This window comes from Amblyomma americanum, chromosome 11 (assembly GCF_052857255.1).
Source record: "Amblyomma americanum isolate KBUSLIRL-KWMA chromosome 11, ASM5285725v1, whole genome shotgun sequence".
NCBI lineage: Eukaryota > Metazoa > Arthropoda > Arachnida > Ixodida > Ixodidae > Amblyomma > Amblyomma americanum.
In genome coordinates, this window is record NC_135507.1 from 79045649 (window position 1) to 79070067 (window position 24419).

Genomic DNA, 24419 nt, shown 5'->3' on the forward strand with positions numbered 1-24419 from the left:
ATTCCATTCAGTTACGGTGCGAGGGAAGAAGGAGTATTTAAATAGGTTAGTTCTGGCGGTGAATGGAGTTAGCGAATCAGAGTGGCGATGTCTTGTTGGTCGTGGAGCGGAAAATGGCTTGACGTAGGGATCCGGGCACATTGACAACATGTTATGTTTGAGAAGGAAAAGAAATTTTAATCTGAGAATTTTACGTCGTACCTGCAATGTTTGAATTCGGTGTGCTCGCATTATGGCAGTAGGTGAATCGGTTGAACGGTATTTTGAAAAGATGAATCGAATGGCCTTGCGCTGGATCATTTCAAGCGCTTGAATGTTAGTTTTAGTAAATGGGTCCCAGACAATGCAAGCGTATTCTAACTTGGGTCTGATTAATGACGAATAGGCTAAAAATCTCAAGTCTGCAGGAGCATGCTTCAATTTGTGCTTGAGGACACAAAGTTTACGAAAACCTGATGCACATACGTTACCTATATGTTTGTTCCAGCTTAGATTATTAGTTATCGTCACGCCAAGATATTTATATTCAGTTACCTCCGAAAGTGGAAATGATGGAAGAGCGTAAGGGTATAAAAGGCTGTTTTTTTTTTTGGTTAATCTCATAAATACGGTTTTCTGAGCGTTAAGTTTCATGTCCCACTGGTTGCACCAATCCAGAATATTCTTTAGGTTTAAATTGAGTAATAGTTGGTCTTCGCGAGAAGTAATTACATTAAACAAAACACAGTCATCTGCAAATAGCCGGATTTGAACGGGATGAGTAACTACTTTTACAATGTCATTCACATATATTAAAAATAACCGGGGACCGAGGACACTTCCTTGGGGAACACCAGAAGAGACAGGCAGGCTGTTTGAATAATGGTCGTCAATACTAACAAACTGCTGTCGGTTAGATAAGTAAGCTGAAACCCAGTTAACTATAAAGTTAGGAAGACCAACTTGTTTAAGCTTGTCAATTAATTTAGAATGGGAGACGAGGTCAAATGCTTTACTAAAATCCATAAAAATAATATCAGCCTGACCGGATTTATCAAGTACAGATGCAAAACTATGAACAACCGGTGTTAGTTGAGTTACAGTAGAAAAGCCCTTCCTAAACCCGTGTTGAACGTTAGAAAGGATATTGTTATCGTCAAGAAAACCGATGATGTACTTGGCGATTATGTGTTCTAGTAATTTGCAACAGGTTGAAGTGAGAGAGATGGGACGATAATTTGATATCAGTGATGCGTCCCCTTTCTTTAGAACAGGAACAACACGTGCAGTTTTCCACTCTGAAGGAATCACAGCTGATGAAAGAGATGCGCAAAAAATAACAACCAGAAACTCGGAAAGCTTTTCGGCATACCGGCGCAAGAAAGCGTTTGGAATTTTATCAGGGCCTGGCGATGCTTTAGTTTTCAGGTTTAGCAGCAATTCAACAATGCCAGGTCTTGATATCGTAATAGAAGGCATAGTGGAGGGCGTTTCAAAAGAATAATGTTCACCACTTGCATTAGCAAAGACACTGTGGAAGTAGCGGTTAAATTGCGTAGCAATATCATTTTTATCTGTGAGAGGCTTGCCGTCGTGCATTATTCGGTCAATAGGTTTTTTCTTTTGACATAAGTGATTCCAAAATTTTTCAGGTGAAGTTCGAATGAAATTAGGCAGTCTGTATTCAAAGTAATGTCGTTTAGCGGACCTCACAGCTGCATTAAGGGATATTTGAAAAGACTGAATAATGAAACGACTGGCGCCTCCACACTTCAAACGTTTCACTTTTCTTTTCAATTGCAGGACTTCACGTGTGATCCAGGGAGAAGCTTTGCGAGACTTTATTATTTTATTAGGAACGAAGTTCTCAAGGCAGTGAGTGCACAATGTTTTAAATTTATTCCATAGCTCATCAGCATTGCTGCCTCGGAAACTGCTGAGGCAAAAATCTAAACAATCCAACACGCTCTCATCTTTCGCACGCGAGAAGTCCTTTACATAGCACACTTTGGCCACAGGCTTTTTGCAAACATTATGGACAGGGAAGGAACAATATACCAAATCATGATCGGAAATTCCCTGCTCAATTGAAACATGGTAGTCACTAATAGATCGGCTTACAAAGATAAGGTCAAGTAGAGAAGTACAACCATGTACACGTGTTGGCTGCCTCACTACTTGCTGCAAGTCATGTCTCAACATAATATTAAATATGTGCTCTTCATGAGCAGCATGATCGGGATTGAGAAAGGGCTTGTCCCAGTTAATTGATGGAAGGTTTAAATCACCAATTAATAAGATTCTGTCATGATGAAAATCATTCATGAAATCAGACAGTTCACGTAGAAACTGCGGAGGGGAATTGGGAGCTCTGTAAACTGCAATTACTAGAAAGGACCGCCCAAAACAAGAAAGTTTTAACGCGAGGCTTTCATGCCTTTCAATTTGAGTTAGGAAAGAAGTGTCGATGCCATGTTTTACGAGTACGGCAACACCGCCTCCTCTGGTAGATCTGTCCCGACGGAACACCCGGTAAAGGGGAGGGAAAACATCTTCATCATCAATTCCTTCGTGCAGCCAAGTCTCTGTGATTACAACAATGTGTGGCTGATACCCTAGAATTATGGATTCAAGATGATCGCTTTTATTTACCACGCTGCGCGCATTTATGTTTAGAAGCCTGAGTTCCTTGATAAGCGGTGATGCGAGTCACTCTTTACTCTGCTCATTTCGTATCTTGATTCTGCAATTGTTGGCCTCATCCGACGCAAAAATCTGCCCGTCCATTTTTAGTTTATCATGCACCAGAATAGGCTTCTTGCCTTGATCCCTATCGATTTTTGTACTGTCCCATAAGAGTTTCCTTATTCTGAGCGTGTCACACGAATAGTCATTTTGTACCGAATATTTGGTTCCTTTGAGCTTGCGTACATTCCGCATTACTTCTTGTTTTTCATTAAAGTCCTGGAAGAACAATATGACGGGTCGCTTTTTTCCAGCTTTGCCAATACGGTGGATTCTGGCGACTGAGTTGCATGTCACACCGTTACCGAAGGAACGAGGCAGTGAACATAAAACTAGAAGGAAAAATGCGCACGGCCGCTCTACACAAACTGAGAGCACTAGTCTAAGGAATGCCACACCTCCATCCCTAACGAGATCTCTTGAGCATTCCGCGACGGCGCCAAAGCAAGCACACATACACCGTGCTTATGCTGAAACTCTCCGTGCTACACAGCGCGGTGCAGAAACGCATCTGGCGCAAGATCGCTCACGCACGGTGCACTTAGATGAAGACCAACTCAAGCACATTATCGAAATGGTCACTGCTGAGGTGATCAAGCGCATGCTTCTACTCTTAGGACTGTCGCAGGCTTCTCCGAATCAAGAGCCCGGAATTGGGCACACATCATCTTCTCTTCCGCGCACCTTCCAGTTTCAAAATGGCGGGCACTAGCGCGAAACCTCATGACATTTTTGCTTCGGACTCTCCTATATGGTTCTTACAATGGAACTGCCGGGGAATCCGTCGCAAACAAGCAGAACTTCAAAGGAGACTGTCCATCACGCCGACGCTTCCTCTAGCTATCCTGCTTCAGGAGACTGGTACTAATAGGCCCAATCTAATAGGGTACAAACCTTACTGCACCCCTTCCATAGTGCACCGACGTCCGGGGCCAGGATCGCGATCAGCGAATCCAGTAGCCTATGGGCAGGCGTGCGTACTTGTTCTCTCTCGCGCTGCCCACACCGAGCTTGATACGTCCGCGTGGTGCACGCAGACGCAAGAGGTAGCGGGAGTGCGCCTTACATTAGAAGGGGACCAACAAGCATTGTTTTTTTCGGTTTATGCCAGATCCTTCGGTACTACGACATATCGAGTAGATATATCTTTTATAGAACACTTCTTAAGGATATATCCTCAGGATCGCGTTATAGTTGGGGGTGATTTTAATGCCATGCACACCAGCTGGGGATATCATCGCTCAGATGCTAGGGGAAGGCATCTATGGCAGCACATTGTCAAAGACAAACTGACCATCGTTAACGACCTTACGCTGCCCAGTCGCTGTGGCCAGCACAAACGTCAAGAAGACACTTCTCCAGACCTGACACTTGTTTCCCATCCTAATGAGATCGTATGGTCACGGGCTGATGATATCATGGGCAGTGATCACTATCCCGTGGTGGTGTCATGGGCCCCTCGAGGGCGAAAGTCACTAAAGCGGCAACAACGCCATCGAATAGAGGAGCACGTCTCATGGGACGATTTTCGCAGAATGCTCGGTGAGGTGAACGTTCCCACAGAATTAGACGAACTCATTGCTCAGATCAACGGTGCCAAGAAGAAAGCCACAACGAAGCTTTCAGTTAAATACGATGCCCCGAAGCCGGACTCCCACCTTTTAAGTCTGTGGAATCGTAGGCTTCGTGCTCTCAAGGCGTACCGCCGCTCTGGTCGGACATCCCACCGTAGGCGCGCCCTCACCCGCATTACTCAAGAGGTCGAACAGTATACTATGCAGCTCGCTCTCCAAGATTGGCAGCTGCTGTGCCACTCGCTCAATGGAACAGTTAACTTGTCGAAGGCCTGGCACAAATTTCGAGCTGTCCTTGGACGCAAAAGGCCGATTCCCCCTTCCCAAAGCATGGCCCTGAAATTGAACGTCTCCCCGGCTGATCTAGCTATACAAGCAGGGAAGGTCTTTTTTCCCCAACCTGAAAAGGCGGATGCCTTGCCTGCGGACCCCGTCTCAGATACATCGAATGATTACGACGTTCCCTTCACATTAGACGAGCTGGAGGCAGCCTTGTATGACTCAAACCATAAAAGTGCCCCGGGACCGGATGGTGTACGCTATTCAACACTTGTTAACCTTCCCAAATCACATAAACTTGCCCTGTTGAAAGTATTCAACGAATGCTGGACCAACGGTGCTCTTCCCCCTGCCTGGAAGGAGTAAGTTGTCATACCAATTCCAAAACCCGGTAAGCCAAGTCGGACATTACAAGACCTCAGGCCGATATCGCTGACGTCCAACCTTTGTAAAGTCATGGAACGTATGGCTCTGAGAAGACTCGAATGGTACTTAGACAAGTTCAGCGTCCTGCTTCCTATGCAAGTAGGTTTTCGACGAGGACTCTGCGCGCAAGATATTCTCAGAAGACTTCATAACGACGTTCTCGCATACCCTAGCAGCGCACAGCTCCGGGTGGTTGTTGGGGTGGACGTCAAAAAGGCTATTGATTCCGTGCCCCACTCTACCATACTTCAACGGCTCCAGGAAGTGGGGATACGCGGGAACCTCTACCGCTTCGTGAAAGCGTTTCTTGTGGACAGAACTTTCTCGGTAATGGTTGGGGATTCTCAGGGTGCACGGCAACCTAATCGAACCGGCGTACCCCAAGGCGCCGTCATATCTCCGGCTCTTTGTAATATCGCGATGTCAGGTCTTCCGCCAATTCTAACGTCGATACCCGGTCTTAATTTTGCCGTGTATGCGGACGATATAACGCTCTGGACCAATTCTGGGTCCCCTGCGTAGCAGGAATTAGCCTTGCAGACAGGCCTTAATGCCGTCCACGACTACATCAAGAAATCTGGCATGAAAACCTCTCCGGAAAAAACCGAGTACGTGGCTGTCATAAACGGTCCGCGGCTGCGAGCCGAGGCCGAACAAAATCTTATCTCTCTTCATTTAGAGGACTCGGTTATTTGCCGGAAACAAACAATCCGTATACTCGGAATGCTTATTGACGAGGATGGAGGAGCCAAAAGCTGGATTCATAACACGGTGCTTAGTTGCCATCATGCTTTACATCTTATGCGCCGCGTCTCTGCTCATGGGTGGGGAATAAAAGAGGTGGGACTCCGTCAGATAGCCCTGGCACTCATAACATCAAAAATACGGTATGCATATTCCTACATGCGGCTTAACGCGACCCAACGCCTTCAGCTTGAGCGAATCAATCGGAAGGCGATGCGCCTTGTTACTGGCCTACAACAGTTCTGCCCAGTAGAGGACCTACACGCATGCAGCAAAATCAATGCCCTACAGGATGTGGCAGAGCAGCACTTGCAAGCCCAGCGTGTCCGTCTCTCCACAACGGTGGCTGGCCGTCAGATCCTGCGGGCATTAGGCTACAACACTGACAAATTAGAGCTGCTGTCGTCTCCTGCCCCACCATGGGAACTAATCGATTTAGTAGAGGGTATGCCACTACCAAAGAACATGAGTTCAGCTAATCCCCAAAGGCGCAAAGCTGCCGCTAAACGTCACGAGAAGATGTCATACAAGCTATCCCAGGAAGGGTCTATCCAACTATATACAGATGCCGCTCAGTTTCAACTTGGCGCCGCAATAGCTTGTCACGACTCTGAGTCAGATACCACAATAGTTGAACGGCTCTCCGAAGAACACACTGTCACTAATCTCGAACTCATTGCCATACGCCTTGCCATTACTCGAATAGTAGATCGACAGGATCCGGCTCCATGCACCTACCATGTTTACACTGATTCGCAAGCAGCGTACACCGCATGCCGCGCGGGGGGAGCAGACTATGCCGTTCTTAGCGCAATTCGAACTGAAGCCCGACGCCTGCGAGAGGAGGGCTACACTATTGTTATTAGATGGATTCCTGCACACGAAGGAATCACTGGAAACGAAAAGGCACACCAGGCAGCGCGCGCTGCAGCTCTTTCCGCACCTTTGCCTGGATGCACACTCGTTTCCGCTTCTTGAGCCCGTGATGACGTTGCACATCCGTCGTCACCTCCTATGGATAGGGCCGAGACATGGCATCGCGCACAATGCTATCGCCGCCGCATCCTCCAGCACGTGGCGAACCCTGAGCAATTATACCGCCGCACACCTAGAACTTTCCGAAGGGCAGAGGCGGTACTCCTCCGCCGCGCCCAGACTGGCCAGCTTCTGTCGCCAGCAAAGCTCAACCTCATCAACCCGCACTCATACCCGACCCCTCAATGCCCGGCATGCCCGGCCAGAGGCACGGCCGAACACCTTTTGTGGCGCTGCCCTGCTTTTGACGTGGTGCGGGAGCGAGCACTTCAGTCCCTGGGCGGGCACCGACCTGGCACCTTGCAGGAATGGGTCGATCCACCATTACACATCAGATCATCGGACGCACTCCGGCTCTGGCGGGCTTTTCTCCTATACTTCAAGGAAGAAGAAGGGCCTGGCCGTTTCTTCGCAGAGCCGACCACAGGACCACCCCACTTCGAAGAAGAAGTGGAGACCGGCCCTCCTCCCCCCTCCCCCTCCCCCACCCCCATGAAGCCCCTCATTTCTGCCGCAAGGCTAGGCCTATTTTATGCAGAAATAAAGACGTATAAAAAAAGCACACGCTAATAGAACGACGTTCGCTCCATTGAAAAGGCCACAGCAAGAAATGGCCACAAGTGGGCTTTTACCGCATGACGCGCAATTAGTGTTGCTCAACAGCGGAACGAATCTCTGGTTCTTCAGCACAACTGTTTGGTCGAAGACCATTTTCCCAAGTACTTGACCGAGAAGAGTCGAACACCACGCCGGGGGATGTATTGTGCCCTTTAGGAAACACGTCGGCAGAGGGGTCCAACGCGGGACCTCCCTTATGTCAGGCGGACGCTTTAGCCCAATGCCACCGCTTCGTGAACTGCGACTCACTCAAAAAATAAATACGACTACGCAAATGCCTTACAATAGCTGAGTTTTCATTTTCCAAGAACTTCTCATTGTGAGAGCGGAGTAAAAGAGTGCAATTTATATTACCTTCACCACAGCAATTCATAAATCGAAGTGTTGAAGATGAGACTGCTACACATGAATGCACCCAGATGAACTGTTAGCGATGAAAGAGTATAGCAATAGCTAGAGCACTAGATGCATTTCACTTGAAAAGAAGCACTGGCCATAGTCACTGGACGCATGAACTTCTCGCCATGGGGTGACTGCAGATAAAAAAAAATGGTGGTGGATAAGCTCTGGTTAAATCTTTAGTTACGCGATAGCTATATCTGGCCGATTGGAACTCGCTCGGCTGAATTGCAAAGTCACTCTTTCGCCGCACCGTTTCTCTGGGCGTTCTTCATCGTCGTCCCACTTGACACGGCGCATGCGCACTGCTGTTGGAGCTCGGTTTCTCCGGCGCGCCGCGACGCCGGCAGCAGCAGCTGCTCCACACCACGTGACCAACCACTTGGCTGTTCACGTGACCAGCCACGGCACCGCGCCGTCGGCAGCTGCTCCGTACCACGTGACCGACCACGGGGTGGTGGCGGCGCCGTCACGCTGAAGGCTCGAAATGCAACCATACTGCAGCCACTGACCGAGCACCAACCGCCTACAGACTGGCCGCTGCTTGTCCCACTTCATGGAGAAAGTCGATTCAACCGATAATACGACTGCCCTCCAATATTCTGCAGTCCAAGCGAGGTGGGTTGTGTCAATTTCGAGGCGGAGTCATTCGTGTTGGGCGGTGACACGCAGCTTCCAGCAAGCGACGCGACTTTAGGGGAGGTATATTTCTGCCGACGGAAGCCGTTTCCTAATCGCCCACAAAGGCACTGCCTGCATGCCTATTTCCTCCTCTATCTCGGCAGCGGCAGTATGTGGACTGCAGAAGGCGGCAGCTACAATCAGCCGATCTTCCTCCTCACTGAGGGATTTCGGACGTCATCTAAGGTCCGCGTCGTTAATCCTCTCTTCTTCTAGGAACACTCGCTCAATGCGGGTTACGGTCCCTACTGCGCACCCTACATCGGCAGCAATGCTTCTCCGTAACCTGCCTTCCCTGACTAACAACACGATTTCCACTCTTGCAGCGAAGTTGACGCGCGGCATCTCTTTTTTCCTTCTGGGGAGGTCGGTAGAGCTCGAATCTTATTTATAACACCTCTTACAGTCCATCACGAATAAAGCGTACGATATCACCGCTTTTAATGACTTGTTCTATCGCTTAGGCAACAACCGGTCAACCGCTTATTTCAGGCAATTATTCCTTATTCCTTCATACTCATCCTTCGGCAAAGTGGCTGAGGCTGCTCCCGAGATTAACTGCCAAGCATGCAGAAAACAAATAACTATCCCAATTTTCACCCTTCGCCTATGGGAGCAAATCAGTATCAAAAACAAAAAAAGGATAAGAGAGACGGCGACACGGAAAAAGAAATTCGTTGCAGGCATTAAAATATCTTTTAACTGCGGGAAGGTGGAGGCCGTATGAGACTCATTGCACGGATTTGAATTTGAGTGGTGACGTCATAGGTTGCAAGCGCAGTGTTGTTTGGCGGCGGATCACACCACCCGCCACAGTGGGCAGTTTGTTCACAGACCAGTTGGTAGGTTGTGACACGTGACAAGATCACGTGACCTAGGATGTAACGGACGGACACCGCGAGGTCACGTGACCGGACGGACGGCCACCGCGAGTATAAGCTATTAAAGGCTTTCGCATTAATAAATTTTGCTTGGCCCTGACAGTCCGCTGAAGCCCCACGCCCCTAATACGCAAGAGTGGGAACGGACTCTTGTTATCAGCCTCTTCGTTACCTGCAGCGCCACGCCATGTCATTCCGGCACTCCTGTGATCCCTAATGTGTGCTAATGTTTTTTACTCGCAACTGTTCTTGAAGACCACCGTTACGTTTGTCGCAGCATCTGCGGATGGAAGGATGCCCTGAATCTGTTTGTCATAACGAGCACCTTTTTCCCTTCTCTGCTGAACCGATTAAGCCGTGATTATTCCTCATTGATATGCCACCCACTGGGATTACAGGCTATAGTAGATCCAAAGGTATCTGTCATGGGGAAGAAATAGAGAGTGGGTCAAAGGGGACAATCGGTTGACCCAAATGTTTGCAGGGGCTCCTTTGTGGGGAACTTGCCGTTTCGTTATTGAGTTTTATATGGCTATAGTCAGATACAACTCATGAAGAAAGCTGTTTCTCATTGTCAAACAACCTGCGTTCGGCCAATGCAGTCGTCAGATTCTCATGAACCGTCTAGCGTAACAATGCAGGGAGCGGCTCGACAATGCAGAGCTGGGACCGTATACCCGACCATGGAAGGAAGGGGCTATCCCCTATCATCTGCTACTGCCTGCCTGGAATAGAACAGGTGAAGAAAGAAAGGAGCAGGAATTGCAAGGCCAGAAGTCAGAAGAGTGGAATTGACTATCTACACAGTATACCCAAAATTCGCATGACGCCGTAGCTGCCACCATATCTGGGACCAGAAACACGGCGAAAAAACCTGGTCGTTTTTTTATCCGCCCATATTTAAACGTGATTCTCGCGTAGAGCGCTGCTTCTGGACTCTGCGCCCAATATCGGCGCACCAGATGTCACATGAAAACTTCCTAGGAAAATAGAAATAAATCTCTACAAACAATAAATCACTTCATGTTGTTGATAGTTTTACTAATCACCTTATAGTTTTCCGTCCACTGAGTCTTTCGTATATATTTTCATCTCTTAACCATGGTCTCACTATTTTTTATTTTTAACTCTGCTGTCAGCATTTATTTTTGCTTGCCGCCGTGTGGTTGTGTTTTACACTTCTCTCGATGTCGCTTGGGACTGAGTGTACAAATTGGGCATGCCCGCCTGCTATAGGGCATAGTTAAAGGGCGTGCTGGATTAAAAATAACTGAAAACAAATTAAACAAATTTCATACGGCACCATCAGAACCTGGCTGTACTGGTCATAATTGGTGCTACCATCTGATAACCTCCACTAAGTGGCCTCATGGGATAACAAAGTTTGGAATCGAAATTCTGCAGTTTGTGGGCTTCAAAAGATCTGCCTCCTACCATCATTTTTTTTTTTTTGCTCTAGGAGACGATAAATAGTCTTCATCCAGCAGCTGCAGTAATTGCAAACGGATACACGAAATACACTACAGATATTTATTCAAAAGCTCGGCGTACGAAAGTTAAAATCGCATTACAGCCGTATCACAGATTAGAACTGATTCAGTGCAGTCTACAGTTGGAGCCCAATCGCAGCCTTGGCAGTAAAGACATATGTGTGGGGGGGCAACCAGAAAAGGAATGTAAACCAATAGGCCCCTGCCTGTGCCACTTAAGTATAACAGGCTTGGCAGTAAAGACAGAGGCATTGTCAAAAATATCATCTGTACATGTGCTCCAATGGCAAAGAATTAACAGTGCATTTCAACAACAAGAAAGATTTTTTAGCGCTTGAAAGAATATAAAAGCTTCACAAATCTTGCATTGTGCAAATAAAACAATGGTTACAATACCAGTAGCAAAAGCAGAAAAACAAAAATGTGACGCTGCTGAACCACTGAATAAGCGACGCCGTTTCCAAGTGGGACTTTTGAATCGGGGACGCTGTCCACTTCAGCTCAACCTTCGTTTTTCTGCGACGCGTGTCTCCGGTCTGTTGAGTCCTGGGCGGTGCTGAGTGCCTCCGTATGAGGCAGGCAGGTGTGGAGGAAGCAGCCCTGGAAGCAGATGGCGAGAAACATTCAGGGGCTGCGGGGATGGATCAATGCCGTAAACAAGTCTGGGTGATTAGCACTTCTGGAGAGAAGAGGTCGCGGACCTTTTGAGACCCGCACGTTGCTATTCGTAGTCAGAAAAGCAAACCTCGTAAATGTGAACGCAAATAATAGGTGCTAACACAAAAAACAAATAAAAATCTCGCGAATGTATGCACTTGTAGAAAATTCTTCCACGCAGTCCATGAGGTGATGCTTCGGAGCAATGAGAGTTGCATTCCACCCTGCCAAGTGATTAAGAAGTTGTACCCTAGCCTGAAAAGCTACATCGATGTATAACTAGTTGCAGTAGATTCGATGGAGGGCTTTCTGATATGCAGCTCAGCTGGCTCCATTCTAAACCCTTTAAAATCCGCCTGTAAAAGGAATCCATGCTGATAACTCTTCAAAGCCCGCATAGCGGGATGCATGTAACGGCGCTGTGGGTCTCACAAACCTTAACTAGGGTACACAGGCCGGCTGTACTCACGCTCAGTTGCAATACACACTGAATGTTGCCCCATGCAGAAACTATTTTTTCTTGTCGCCATGCACACAGAACCCATTTCACTTTTTCGATTTCCACGGTTACAGGCATACGTTGTAACCTTGCTGGCATTTTTTGTTTTGGTTACCTGTATTATGCACAGAAGTTCTTCCCAATGTGAATTATATCACGGGCATAGGAGAACGACACGAAGTTGATATCGAAGATTTTGTTCTTGCGAGTCAAAGCCATAAAATTTTGTTCAGTGAACAAAAATTGCTGCATCAGCCGGCAACAAATTCTCTTATCTTTGAGAAATTTTCATATCAACAGTACTTTATCGCGAAAAACTTCGCTCTTCTAAAGCAAAAGGAAAAGCTACAGATAATGTTTAATAATGTTTAATACGTTCGAATCAGTGCGAAACCACATTCCATTATACATGGAAGACGACGATGAGCATTCAGTGCCGAGAGACGGAGCGCTCGCGCTAGGCCAGCTGGGAACAGACAAGGCAACGGGCTTCTTTGCTCGGGGTTGGTACTCGTCGGATCAGTGCTTACGCGCGACCACAGAAATTTGTCGGTGCGTACAGTTACGCTTAGACGTAGTTTCAGGTGCCCGTGGCGTCAGAACGCACCAGGCTCCGCACGTACACAGAAACAAGAAAGCCGGGAAAGAATGCAGTTTACTCACTAAACGTGTGCCCATATAAAAGCGACTCATTGGCGCTGATTCAGGAGATGTGCTATAATCGGATATAACTCAAGAACGAAGTGGAAAATGCAACATTGCAGCCAATGGTATCGACCGATTCTCCACCTTCACCGACTATCCCCCTCTGGCCATTGATCGATCCCTCTGGACCTGCTATTGTGGCGTACAAGTCAACATAAAAGCGGCTTTTTCCCGTCAACGGACCCCCTCCCACCAGAGGCTAGGACGATTTTCACCACCCTGCATATGAGACAATGCACGGAGCGGCGCCACAATGGAGAGGCGACTATCCCGGACCATGCAGGGACTGGACTATCCTCTTTCATCTGCCACTGACTTCAGGGATTATCGCATTAGCAGGGTCATGAGAATCGGCGGACACCAACTAGTACACTGGGTTTCCTCCGAACAGGACCCTTAAAGCTGTCGCGTTAAAAAGATCGCCACCTCCTAACCAACCCTCGGGAAGCCGAACACGTCAGTCACTTTATATAGTTTTGGTTTCAACTGTACTTGAGCGCACCTGGCGAATGAAGGAGACCTGATAACGAAAAAAAGAACAAATCGTGGGCATGCAAGCAGCGTGACAAGTTAATTTCGGTGGCTGAATTTTCTGAGGCATCGGGGAACGAAGCTGCTTTCTTACCGCCGGTGCGGGTTCGAGTCGCTATCGGAGATAAAGTTCTTTCGGCTGCATACCGTTTCCGTGACAACACTACAATGCTCCAGCTGGCTTTCCGTAGCCTACTGCAGGAACAATTGGCGCTGACGTCTGAATTACCCCGACTATCGTATATATATATATATATATATATATATATATATATATATATATATATATATATATATATATATATATATATATATATATATATATATATATATATATATATATATATATATATATATTCTTTTGTTTTTTAAAAAAAAAAATTTCGTCTCCTTGGGAACACCTGCATTCAGGTTAGGAGAGCCCTTCTTAGATTGTCACCGACTCTCTCTCTTCCTTTGTTAAAACGTTTTTCCTGGTCTCTTCTCTCCCCCCTCCCCCCCTAGTGTTTTGAACTCGTGCTTTGCTGTAAACTTGTAAAATAGTACCTTGCGCATACTCTATAAAAACTGCGTGTTTCAAACGCTGTACTACATTCGAAAAAGGCTGGTCCTCCAGCCGAAACGTCGTGAATTAAATCCTGTCATGTTTCTTCAATTTTTGGTGATTTTATATTATATATATATATATATATATATATATATATCAATTGGCTGCTGAACCATAAGCCATGATTGACGCAGTACAATAAACTAACCATGATTGAGGCAGCACAGCACACAGCACACAGACAGAGATGCAAGCTGAACCTTACGTTTCGTCATGAACTCGTGGTGCATGATGGCCTCGATGCTCGGCCGCCTAGTCGGCTCCGGTTGGAGAATCCATCGGATGAGGGCGCTCGCTTCGGGGGAGACAGTCGAGGGGATTTCGAATTCGTTCCTCAAGATTCTGGCCATGGTCGTCGCCCTAGACGACGAACTGAAAGGGGGACGTCCCACCAGTAGCTTGTACCTGCAGAAAAGAGTTTGCGGTCTGTCAGTGTCCGCTGGAATCCGCGCACTCTGCGGCGGCCACCATCTCAGCACCACACAGCTTGAAGCAGTGCGGGCACAGCCATGCTACGACACCACTACCGGCCATGAGCCGCGAAATGGCAACGTAAGTGCGGTCAAACGACGCTCGATATGCACGTAAGTGTCCGGTTTTGAACGTGAAGTGCATGATCTGATTGTTTTAACATGAAGAGGAAGCTTATAGCAATTTTATGGATAATAATTTCTCTGCAGCAATCGTTATTTCCGTCCTGGAAGATACGTATACGCGGTTCCGTACCTTATAATCATGTCAACACGTTTTCAATCGTACTTTCTCGGCAAATGATTTAACGCCACTTGCCGCCTGGCGGCCGGTGTCTGCGAATCCCAACATAACAGGCGTGTCAGCGCAAGGACTTTGCAGACGACTGCCCGCCAAGTTTGTTGCAGTGAGGGTTGCAATGACTAGTTTGGGCTAGTGACGCAAGCTGTTAGTTGTGAGAAACATCCTTAACTGGATAACATAGGAAAGAAGGATGAAGCGCATATGACGTCTTTTTAATTCTTTCTCTAGTCCAGGCTGCGCTGCTTTACACCACTAGGATAATGAGCGCCCAATTTACTGATTCCTTGGTTTTCTCGCAACCGAAAATTAAAGCACCACGAAGATTCAAGAAGAACGAAAATAAGGGTCATGAAATCTACCACAGGTATCCGCAAGTGCTTTGTCCCGATAAAACTGCGCCTGTCAACATATTGGAGTGCACAAGAGCAATTCAACTGTCCGGGATACGGCAACTAGTTGAAATACGAGAAATTATAGCTCCTCGAATTTGCTGTAAATAAATCAACCATTTAAATATAGCGCCTAGTTCATTCGTAAAATTCACATCGATTTGACTCGACATAACCCCACTGCGAACCGAGCTACGAAGTTTGAAAGCAACCCATCACCGCTCCCAAATCTGGCTCGATTTGCTTCGCCCGTTTGAAACAATGCCCTGGCCACAATTTCTTCCCTCGTTATTGTCACCAGAAGGCAAGATAGGCAAGGATTTGCCAGTTTTTATATTCACATTTCCGGCTTTAAATGCTCCCTCTTATACATTTACAAACGGGTGCACCTGTACGATGTGCACCGAGCTGTCTTCGTAAGCATCAACTACTAAACAGTTGCAACAACTTCTGCGCAGTCGTCAGGTGAGACTCACATGATGCACCCGACGGCACAGATGTCCGCCTCGTAGCTGTAGCCCTTTTGGTCAGCATCTCGGGGGCCATGTAGTTGGTGGTGCCGCAGATGGACGTCTTGAGTTGCCCCTCGTAGTGGACGCGTGTGGCGAGTCCGAAGTTGCGAGCCTTGAGTTGCGAGCCTTCGGTGAGGAGCAGGCTTCCGAGCTTCAGGTCTCGGTGGATTACGTGCTCCTGCACCAGGTACTCGCAGGCGCGGAGCAGCTGGCGCATTAAGTACCGCACCTCGAATTCCGGCAGGATCCTGCGCCACCGGCGCACCTCCTCCAGAGACTGCGGGAAAAATTCCGCTAATGAAGCTTGGGAAAGAACTTTGAAGGACAGACACGCTTAAGAACATGACAACGAAAATCGTATTCCTTCAGGTTTTAGAACGGGACATGACGACTCTAGCACACTTGTTCAAATCCCCCCAGTCTGGAGAAAGCTTGATTGAAGTAATTTCTTTTCTTTGTACAAAATACAGTGCCCACACCGCAATATTAAATGTCAGTTTTCGAAACAACGAAGGCAGTTTTCATATCTTGGTTGCGTCCTAAATTATGATTCAAGAGCACAATGTGGCCTTTGTCGCAAAAATTACCGGAACAAATAAACAACAAAATACATATTCCAGCCACCTAATTTCAGTCGTAGAAGCAGTTTGGAGCACTGAAAACCTTGAATATCCTCTCATCGGGCATTTAAAACTAAATAAGCGAAATACCGTCAGTTGCATAAGAGAGAAAACGCCTCTTACGCAAAAGTCTCCGCGGTGGTCACATTTCGATGGAGGCGCCAATGCAAGAGGCTCATGTAAATTGCGAAGTCAGTGAACGTTAGAGAACCCATGGTGACCTAAATTATTCAAAACTTATTCCACTACAGCGTCCCTCGCAGCCTCAGTTGTTTTGGGACGTTAAGCACCATTAAAAGAAATGAAAACCAACATTGATGACATTATCAACATTTTCTAATCACCGCAAGGAAAATAAGTGGAAATATACCACCGAAAGAAGGAATGTTAACACACCTGTCTTGTGCACAGCTCCAAGATGATGTAGGCGTTCTTGGCATCCTCAAAGTGGCCGTGGAAGCGAACGACGTGCTTGTGGCATATAGTTCGGTGGATGTTTATTTCCTGTTCAAGCTGTAGACAACAAATTAATTAGTAATCTCGCAAAAGGTTGTACGAAACGTAAAGAAGGTAAAGTGGTGGACGAAGATGCTGGTACTTATGATTAATAAAGACGTACGCTGAAATGACAAAAGCTATGCTCATGGCAAAGGTAATCGGTCACTAGAGATCAAACTTGACATATGTGCCTGTGTTCCTATTTGCGTTGTAAAAACCAGGTGTAAATTTTGTCCAATGCTTGTGACCCTCTTCCGCTGACAAAGAGTTGCAGGAAAATTTATGGTAGCATTAATACGACAAGGAGAGATTGAACTTTGCCTGTCTCGATACGTTACCGTGTGAGCCATATTCTATAAGTATCCGCAATCCATTTCCAATCTAGAGAACTTCGCACTTGTTCTGTTAAGCTGGCGCGTCTTTCAAGCGTCTCCGGGAATCGACGTCACCATTGGCTCACATGGGACTGGACCTCAGCGTATAACATCCAATGGTTCGGTTGCTTTCCACTGACGCCTGAAAACCGCACTTGCATGACTGAAAAACAGTGACCAATTGGAGAGGACTAAGTGGATTCGAAATCGAACGTGGATAATGTATCAGAATAGAAAATGGCCACAGGGCCCAAATATACGAAACGCTTGGAACCAGCTGGCTCTGACGTCTTGTCATTTTGTCGTAAGCGTGGGCAGGGGAACACTGTGGGAGGAGGACGGGGAGAAAATAGCCAATCCTTGATCATACATGTTTTCTTTGGCATTCTGTAGAGGGTGCAACTCATTTTGAACTTGCGCGCAAATCCTATGCCGCAGCAATTCCTTCGTTACTTTCGTTTTCATATAATCCGGTGCATCTGCCCGCCTTGCTGCGGTGGCGTCGCCAGAAGAAATGGCCGGGGTTCAATGTGGCTTGAAGCTTGTTAAACGAGCGAAAGCTCTGTTAAGCATGCTCTCATGTGTCTCAAATCAAAATGTCGGGGTGAGGTTCCCAGTGGGCATATGATCACGTGGTCATACTACCATAGCTTGGAACATAGCACCACGCAATGAAGTTCGGTGTGACCTAGTGAGGCATTGAAGGTAATCGCCTCATCCATATCGAAACCGCAAGTTGTACCCCGAGGAGATCTCTCGCTCTAAAATAAAAAAAAACATTTTTTTCTCCTAAGTGTCCAATTAGGAATATTCCTTCAAATAAACTGAAAAGAAGGAAGACGAGCGATGTAGGAACTCACATATTGCCGGTTGACGTCCGATTGAAGATGACTCTTGGAAACGATTTTGCCTGCGTACACCACGTTTGCCTCTTTGTCTACAAACTCGTAGCAGCGCGCATTTCCTCCCTGAAAAAGTAATGCCAGCCATGTTGCATGGACATCCAAATTAGGGACGAATGCTGTCGCACTGTGTGACAAACACTCAAACAGTGGATTCCTTCACTCGAGGGCGAAATCGGCTTATTGCCTAAGTGCTAAAAATAGAGCACAGCATGAAATTCAAGACATCTGGGACGAATACAAGCAGGTATGTCCCAAAGGTATGATTCAGTTCACAAAGCACAGCAGACAAGAATATGGAGGCAGTCCTTACAAATTCGCAGGAAAAGTGCAAGAATTTAGTGCTTTAGCGTAATTATCCAGTAGTCGTTCGCAATAGGCTTTATGAGGTATTAAGATGCCTTTTATTGGCACAGTAAGGCATATGTATTAGGGGACGTCAGAAAACGGGAGAATCGCATTAACTAATAAACTAAGTAATATGACTTTCAAATGACAACTTTTCACAAAAACACCTCATCTGTAACCGAACTCTTCCCGGTTTTGCCCAATCGTAGTCGTCCGGTCGACATGACGTGCTGCCCTGCGTCCGCCCCGCAAACGAAAAACTCTTACGAAAAGCTCTTACAAGGCGGCTCTCCACTAAACTGTTTTGTAGTGTTCCTGTATAGGCGATTTAGAGACACAAAACTGAAGTACAACTCGAGGAAGAAGCAGCGTATTTCCCTCACGAGAGTTCCTCCAGCGGCGAACACAACGCCACTTCGCCCTCTTTCCCGCAACATGTACACCCCAGGCAGGATTATATATAGGTTGGCCACTTGGGCAGAACGACTTTCGGCCTTCGTCTGAAGGAACTGTTCACCCTCTGTTGAGAATCCTTCACCCCTTTGCGTTTAAGAATAGCAAGATTCATAATAAGGCGAATATATCCTCTAACCAATACGGGTCCCAAATGGTCGAAATTATTCCGGTGCTGTACACTAAAGCACCTCTATCTTCTTTTACTCCCTTGCCTCACGGCGCTCTTCAGGTGAACCGGTCTCTTAGTACAAGACGCTGCTTTGCATAAAGATGCCTTGTCCAACTGTTTTATGATCGTTTGATTTAAGAGTCGCACTAACGAATTTCGTTAATTAGAGCCGCCCGCAGTCAGGACTCCTAACGAGAAAGCAACCGTATTCTGATCACTACTAGAGCCGTCTTCGCCAAAAGGTATCAAACAATGAGACCTGCTTCTCAGCTGTAAAGTGGAGACATTACGGTACAGCTCAAGTCTAAAACGTCTCGAAAGGTAAGCCTAAGGACTCCGCGACAGGAGTGTTTCACCTCACGCAGTACACAATTTTTAAAAATATGCTTCTTGAGCTAGAAGACCGCTTTTACAGGCATAACACTGTAAGCGCTCTGAAAACTAAACATTTTTTTCAGATTTGCTTGTCAGGTGGGGTTTGAAGACTTATAATAAACTGCACATCTCCATCCTAAAATTTAATTTTAAACCAACGTTTGGAGGCCGACTCGGCTCCTTCATCACGGGTGGCTGAGGGCAGTAGCTAGCGTCTTTAATCGGGTTCACCAGTGGCAGTGTCCTTGGGAAATACATGGGAACTTTCAGAAGCTCTAGCGTATCTTAAAATTGCTCGATTTTCATGAGGTCTGTGGCAGCGTTTTGTTCTTTAGAGGATAGAGGAACTGTTGCGGACAGATATTATTTTTTAAGTTTAATTTTTTTACAAATCAGAGGTAAATATTAATAAATATTGCACCTGTAGATATGTCGTTCTTTCATGTCATCTCGAGAAAAAACTAAACCAGATATAACAATTTCGTTCATAAAATTTTCTGCCTTTTTCTTTCTTGATTGTCAAGCCGAAATTTCAATCATACCGGCAGTAGTGTATGCGTTTTACAGGCTTTTTAAGTTGTGTATGTATTTTCTGCGCATATTTGAAATTCTCGCCAAATTTAACAATGGACGTGGCTCCATCTGGAGTTAGAATATTTTGTCGCTACTACACTCTACCACTAACCCCTTGGCTGTCTGTGTTCATGCGCGCAGGTTTTTACTCTGAACTTGGACGCACTTAAGCTCTTTCTTTCCATCCATTCTCTTGTTTGGGCTGCATTCAGAAAGGATTTCTGTTTTTCTTTTTGGCTCGAGCTTGCGCGGAAACGCAGTGAGATTAAAGACCACACCCAAAAGCGCCCCCCCTATCTTCTCCCAGCAGCCACACAATAAGGCATTCTTAGTTTCAAAACACAGGAAGGGGGCTCCCTATTCAGGACAGTGCGGGAGAACAGCATTGTTACTCTCCCAGGGCAGGGGCGCAGTAACCCAGGTGGCGATGCAAGTCAAGAATGCAGCTCCAAATATTCCTCATAGGAGGCCATCGAGCCAATTGCGGCACTTACATGAACCCAACACGGCCTGGTTGTTTGGTTATCGGGCCGAAAACCGGAACTGGGTTCATGTGAACGCGCGCCGATTCGAGAGTGGAAGCGTACAGTCCAGAAAACTCCGCCAGAAGGGGTAGGTTGACTCAACTCGACCCTTACCCGATATGATTGTAAACGCAGTCGAGTCGAAAAGTAGGGTTAGTGGGGGGGGGGGGGGGGATGATAAATGCGAGCTTGCTTTTCACGTGCACCGTCGCGCCCCCGATACCGCGATGGCGTGCCTCAATCTTGGAGGCTGCTACTGCTTACTCGAAGCTTGGTGTCGCTACAGTTGAACCGGTCTCGAATCACTAAAACCGAATGCGTTAAACTCGCACTAGTTGAGTCGGATTGACCATGCTGAACCCGCCCCCGAATCGACCCGACGCTCTCGTGTTCATGTAAATAGCGCTAATGGCGGAAACTGTCATGACGTAGCCATTAACCTCCTTTCACAGAGGCGCTTGCCAATCACCTGAGATTTCAGGCTATATTCGCGGGCAACTATCTATGGCAGTGCAACAGCCCCCATCAAACGGTGAAATGACCGCCTCCTTCCTTTTCCTGCTCAGCCTCTGCTGCACTGCAACTGCGACGTCATGAGAACCCGGTCAAAGCGAACGTTGGCCTCTGGCTCCAAGCTAGTGAAACCAGAATGTGTCGGATCGGCATCGAAACATCGGTTTTCTAATGAATCTTTAGTCGAGTGTCGGTCTTTTCTCTCTAATTCTCCTCCCGACCATGCATATCTCAGCCCAGACGTTATCAGTGCAGGTACTGTCGACTATAAGCGGGTAAGCGTCGGTACACCTTGTCTGCAGAAAGGAGCTCACGGGTTTCCGAGCCCCCTACTCAGAATAGCCATCCCCGTAGTGTAAATAACGGGATGTCAACCGTTCATGGCGTGGCTGGCAAAATCATCCAGTTTTGCTTCTGACCCGGTTTCGCATGTGTCAAGCTTTCCCCAACCATCTTTCTTCTCCCAATTAGAGACGCCTCGATATGCGCCACACCTAGTCGCCCCTCCTGCACTGCGCTTCCAAAAGTCGCAGATTTCATTCATGAAAACGCTCGGAAGGGACGCCATATAAATACATATATAAAATATATAATACATAAAATTATAAAATATAATAAAAACAAAGAAAACAGGGCGCATAATGCGACTTTCCCAGAAACCATAGTAGGTATGGAATTTTCGTTTTCAAACCTGTGACGTCATGAGAAATCAAGTGTGCTGCCGTTTTCATGTACAGAAAGAGCACACGCGTTTGGCGTGTTCGGCGCCCATGTTTTCTCCTATTAAATTGCAATTTTCATTATTTTTTAAAATAAGCCACTAATAGCAACTGTGTCCAGAGCAGTTGGAAGTAGCTTGTGCCATGTCGAAATTTGCGTTCAAAGTCACCAAGAATAGCAACACGACGATCGCAGTGGCTTTGAAAACCACACATCTCACCCTTTTACCAAACTTTAATTTTTTCCGATCAGAAATTATAAGCAGTGAAGGAGAGACATTGAAACGAAGTATTTCAACAGTAATTTATTTACTGAAGTGAGTATCGTCCATAAAGAAACTGAATTCGGAGACGTCGATGGCAACAAACGTGCTCGTTGGTCATCGCAGAGGGTCCTCAAATTAATGCGCTAAAATCCACTACAACAGTCCAAGATAATGTCGAAATAGTTTCGCCTGGCTTGAATCCTTCCAGATAACGATGATAACGGTTTTGAACTCGAACAAACGAATAGTACAACAGTTTCGCGGCATTACTTCTCTCAAAAAAGCATCGGCCGGATGCTTAAACGAAAATTCGTCGTCGAATCAGCGTCCACACTCGTACACGGTCACCAGGCTTGCATAGCGTGTGGCGACGGGGGAATACGCGGTATACGGAATAACCGGCCGAAGTGGAGGTGTTCCCAAGTTGTGTCAAAAGATGACTCACACTTATCTGTTCTGGCTAGGCGAAACCAACACTGCTTCTAACTACAGGCTGTATACAGCACCCTACTATTGTGTATGAATTTTCGGAGAAAAGATGCCAGGGAGCTTAGGGAAACCTAAACCGCAAAACGTACTTTTCCTTGTGGCAGCTCAGTGGTGGGTTACTGGATAAACGTCCATTTTCTGACCACCACCCCTTGAGAGGGGTTATCTAGTTGTGCTTCTGTCTACCAGCTTTGGCAGGATATACACAGAAAGTTGTCAGCCCAACTTTTTGTTCGCGGAAAAACTAACACTTTCGTGTCGCGGTAGAATTTACACACTTGGAGAGGAAGTAGAAGTTCCCTCTGTTTTGTGGTACTTAAGCGCTGCCATCTATCGACAGAAAAAGTTCAAATCTGATTTGCCTCGTAGCTGGTGAGCCCTCTTAAGCGAAAGGCGTTGGAGAAGGGGAGGAAGGGGGGAAGGGGGCTAAGGCCGTTAGTCAAGTCGCACAGGTTTGCTTTTGTGTGGTCGTTGTGTTTCGGTGTTGACCACCCCGAACAACATTAATCGCACAAAAGGAATCCTGCCCCCAGTACATGCGCAGGGACTTCCCTCTTCAACTCAACGAAAAAAAAGTCGCCATTGACCTCCTCCCCACGGTGCGACGTGACTAACAGCCTTAACCCCCCCCCCCCCCCCCCTCGCCTTTCTCATCAAAGATTTCGTTCCTTTGACTTCTTCTTCCCCTCAATACCTAAAGACGCTAGTTACTGTCCTCCGTAACCCCTGATGAAGGAGCCGAGTCGGCGTCGAAACGTTGGGTGAAAATTAATTTGTTTTTTTTGTTGTAGATGTGCAATTTATTATAAGTAAGCAGTCTACTACGCTCGAATACTGCAAAGAAGTCCTAACCAGCAGTCTGGTTAACTAATTATGAATGGTTAACTTTTTATTTAATATCGCAAAGCTCTGAGGTCATCGAGAGGAGTGTAGCCCTTCATAACTAGTACCTGTATCAGTTCTTAAAATTGCTCAAATGCCGTTACCGTCGGCGCTGTGGCCGAAAAAATTTAGGCTATTTCAATGAGTTACGTGCAGTAGAGAGGTTGCTTTTCCTGCAATCTTCTCGAAAACATACGTGTTTGGGCAGGATGTAACCAGAACACGTTCGGCCAGAGCGCAGAAGGTCACCGCGTTATCGAAATTCCAAAACTCATATAGATAATGGCAAGGGTGGGCTACATGCCTCTCAATAATTACAGAACCTAACAGCAGTAGTTAAAACGTACATACTATTGAGTTTTGGTCAACCAGCCTTCTAGTTCACATCTCTTAGATCTATTCTGGAGTACTACACCGCACACAATTCTACACCGAAAAAAGCGCCTTTGTAACACAATACGCCTACCTTAAAAATTGAATGAAGTCTTAAGTGAAACACAATGTATATAGAGCTTATGGGGAGCCATTCTTGCTGCTCTACACTGCTGACTTCATTGGCATGGTTACGTTTGCCAAAAGCTGCACATTAACCACTCGCGCAGCATATGAGCACTCAAAACATATTTGCGTTTTTCCCGACGCACAAAGCGACAGCAGCAATTAATATTCTAGCTTCTTTCACGGGGTGTTGTTATAATTAGACTATACTAAAATGGTACCAGAACGTTCTGCGGTGTAGAAGGTACCGGGCCCATTGTCATAAGGCGACATACCTTGCCGAGGAAGTTGCCGAGGGTGTATTCCGTCTGGGAATTCGTGTCGATGACGACCCCGGGGAATTCGTCGCTGGTCTGCGCAGAAGCCATCACGGAGAGAAAACGCGATCTCGACTCCACGCTTTCCACTGCTGCAATGCACACTTCAACACAGGCACCAGCGACTGAGCTCGACACTGGCGTTTCTGACCGCTGCGGGACGGTTTTGGAGAGGTAGTACCACGTGCACGAAAAAAAGCCACGCTATTGTTTGGCGCCACTCGACACCGAGATCCAGGCAGTGGCCGCACCTAGTCGGGTGTGACCCTCCTATTGTAGGCGCCCTATTGTAGTCTATTGTAGGCGCCCCAGAAATCCCTTCCCTTAACTTGCTTCGGGAATAGTCCTTCCAGAACCCTCAGGTCACCCAA

General features: G+C 46.8%; 1 protein-coding gene across 1 annotated transcript; it reads right to left on the reverse strand.

The window, feature by feature from the left end:
• Positions 1-11352: 11352 nt before the first annotated feature.
• Positions 11353-24099, reverse strand: LOC144109741 (serine/threonine-protein kinase PLK1-like). The gene is made up of 5 exons (XM_077642535.1): positions 24007-24099; positions 16542-16658; positions 15490-15802; positions 14640-14656; positions 11353-11451 (listed from the first exon to the last, which is right to left on the reverse strand). The coding sequence occupies exons 1-5, from the start codon at positions 24097-24099 to the stop codon at positions 11353-11355; spliced, it is 639 nt and encodes a 212-aa protein (XP_077498661.1).
• Positions 24100-24419: the final 320 nt, after the last annotated feature.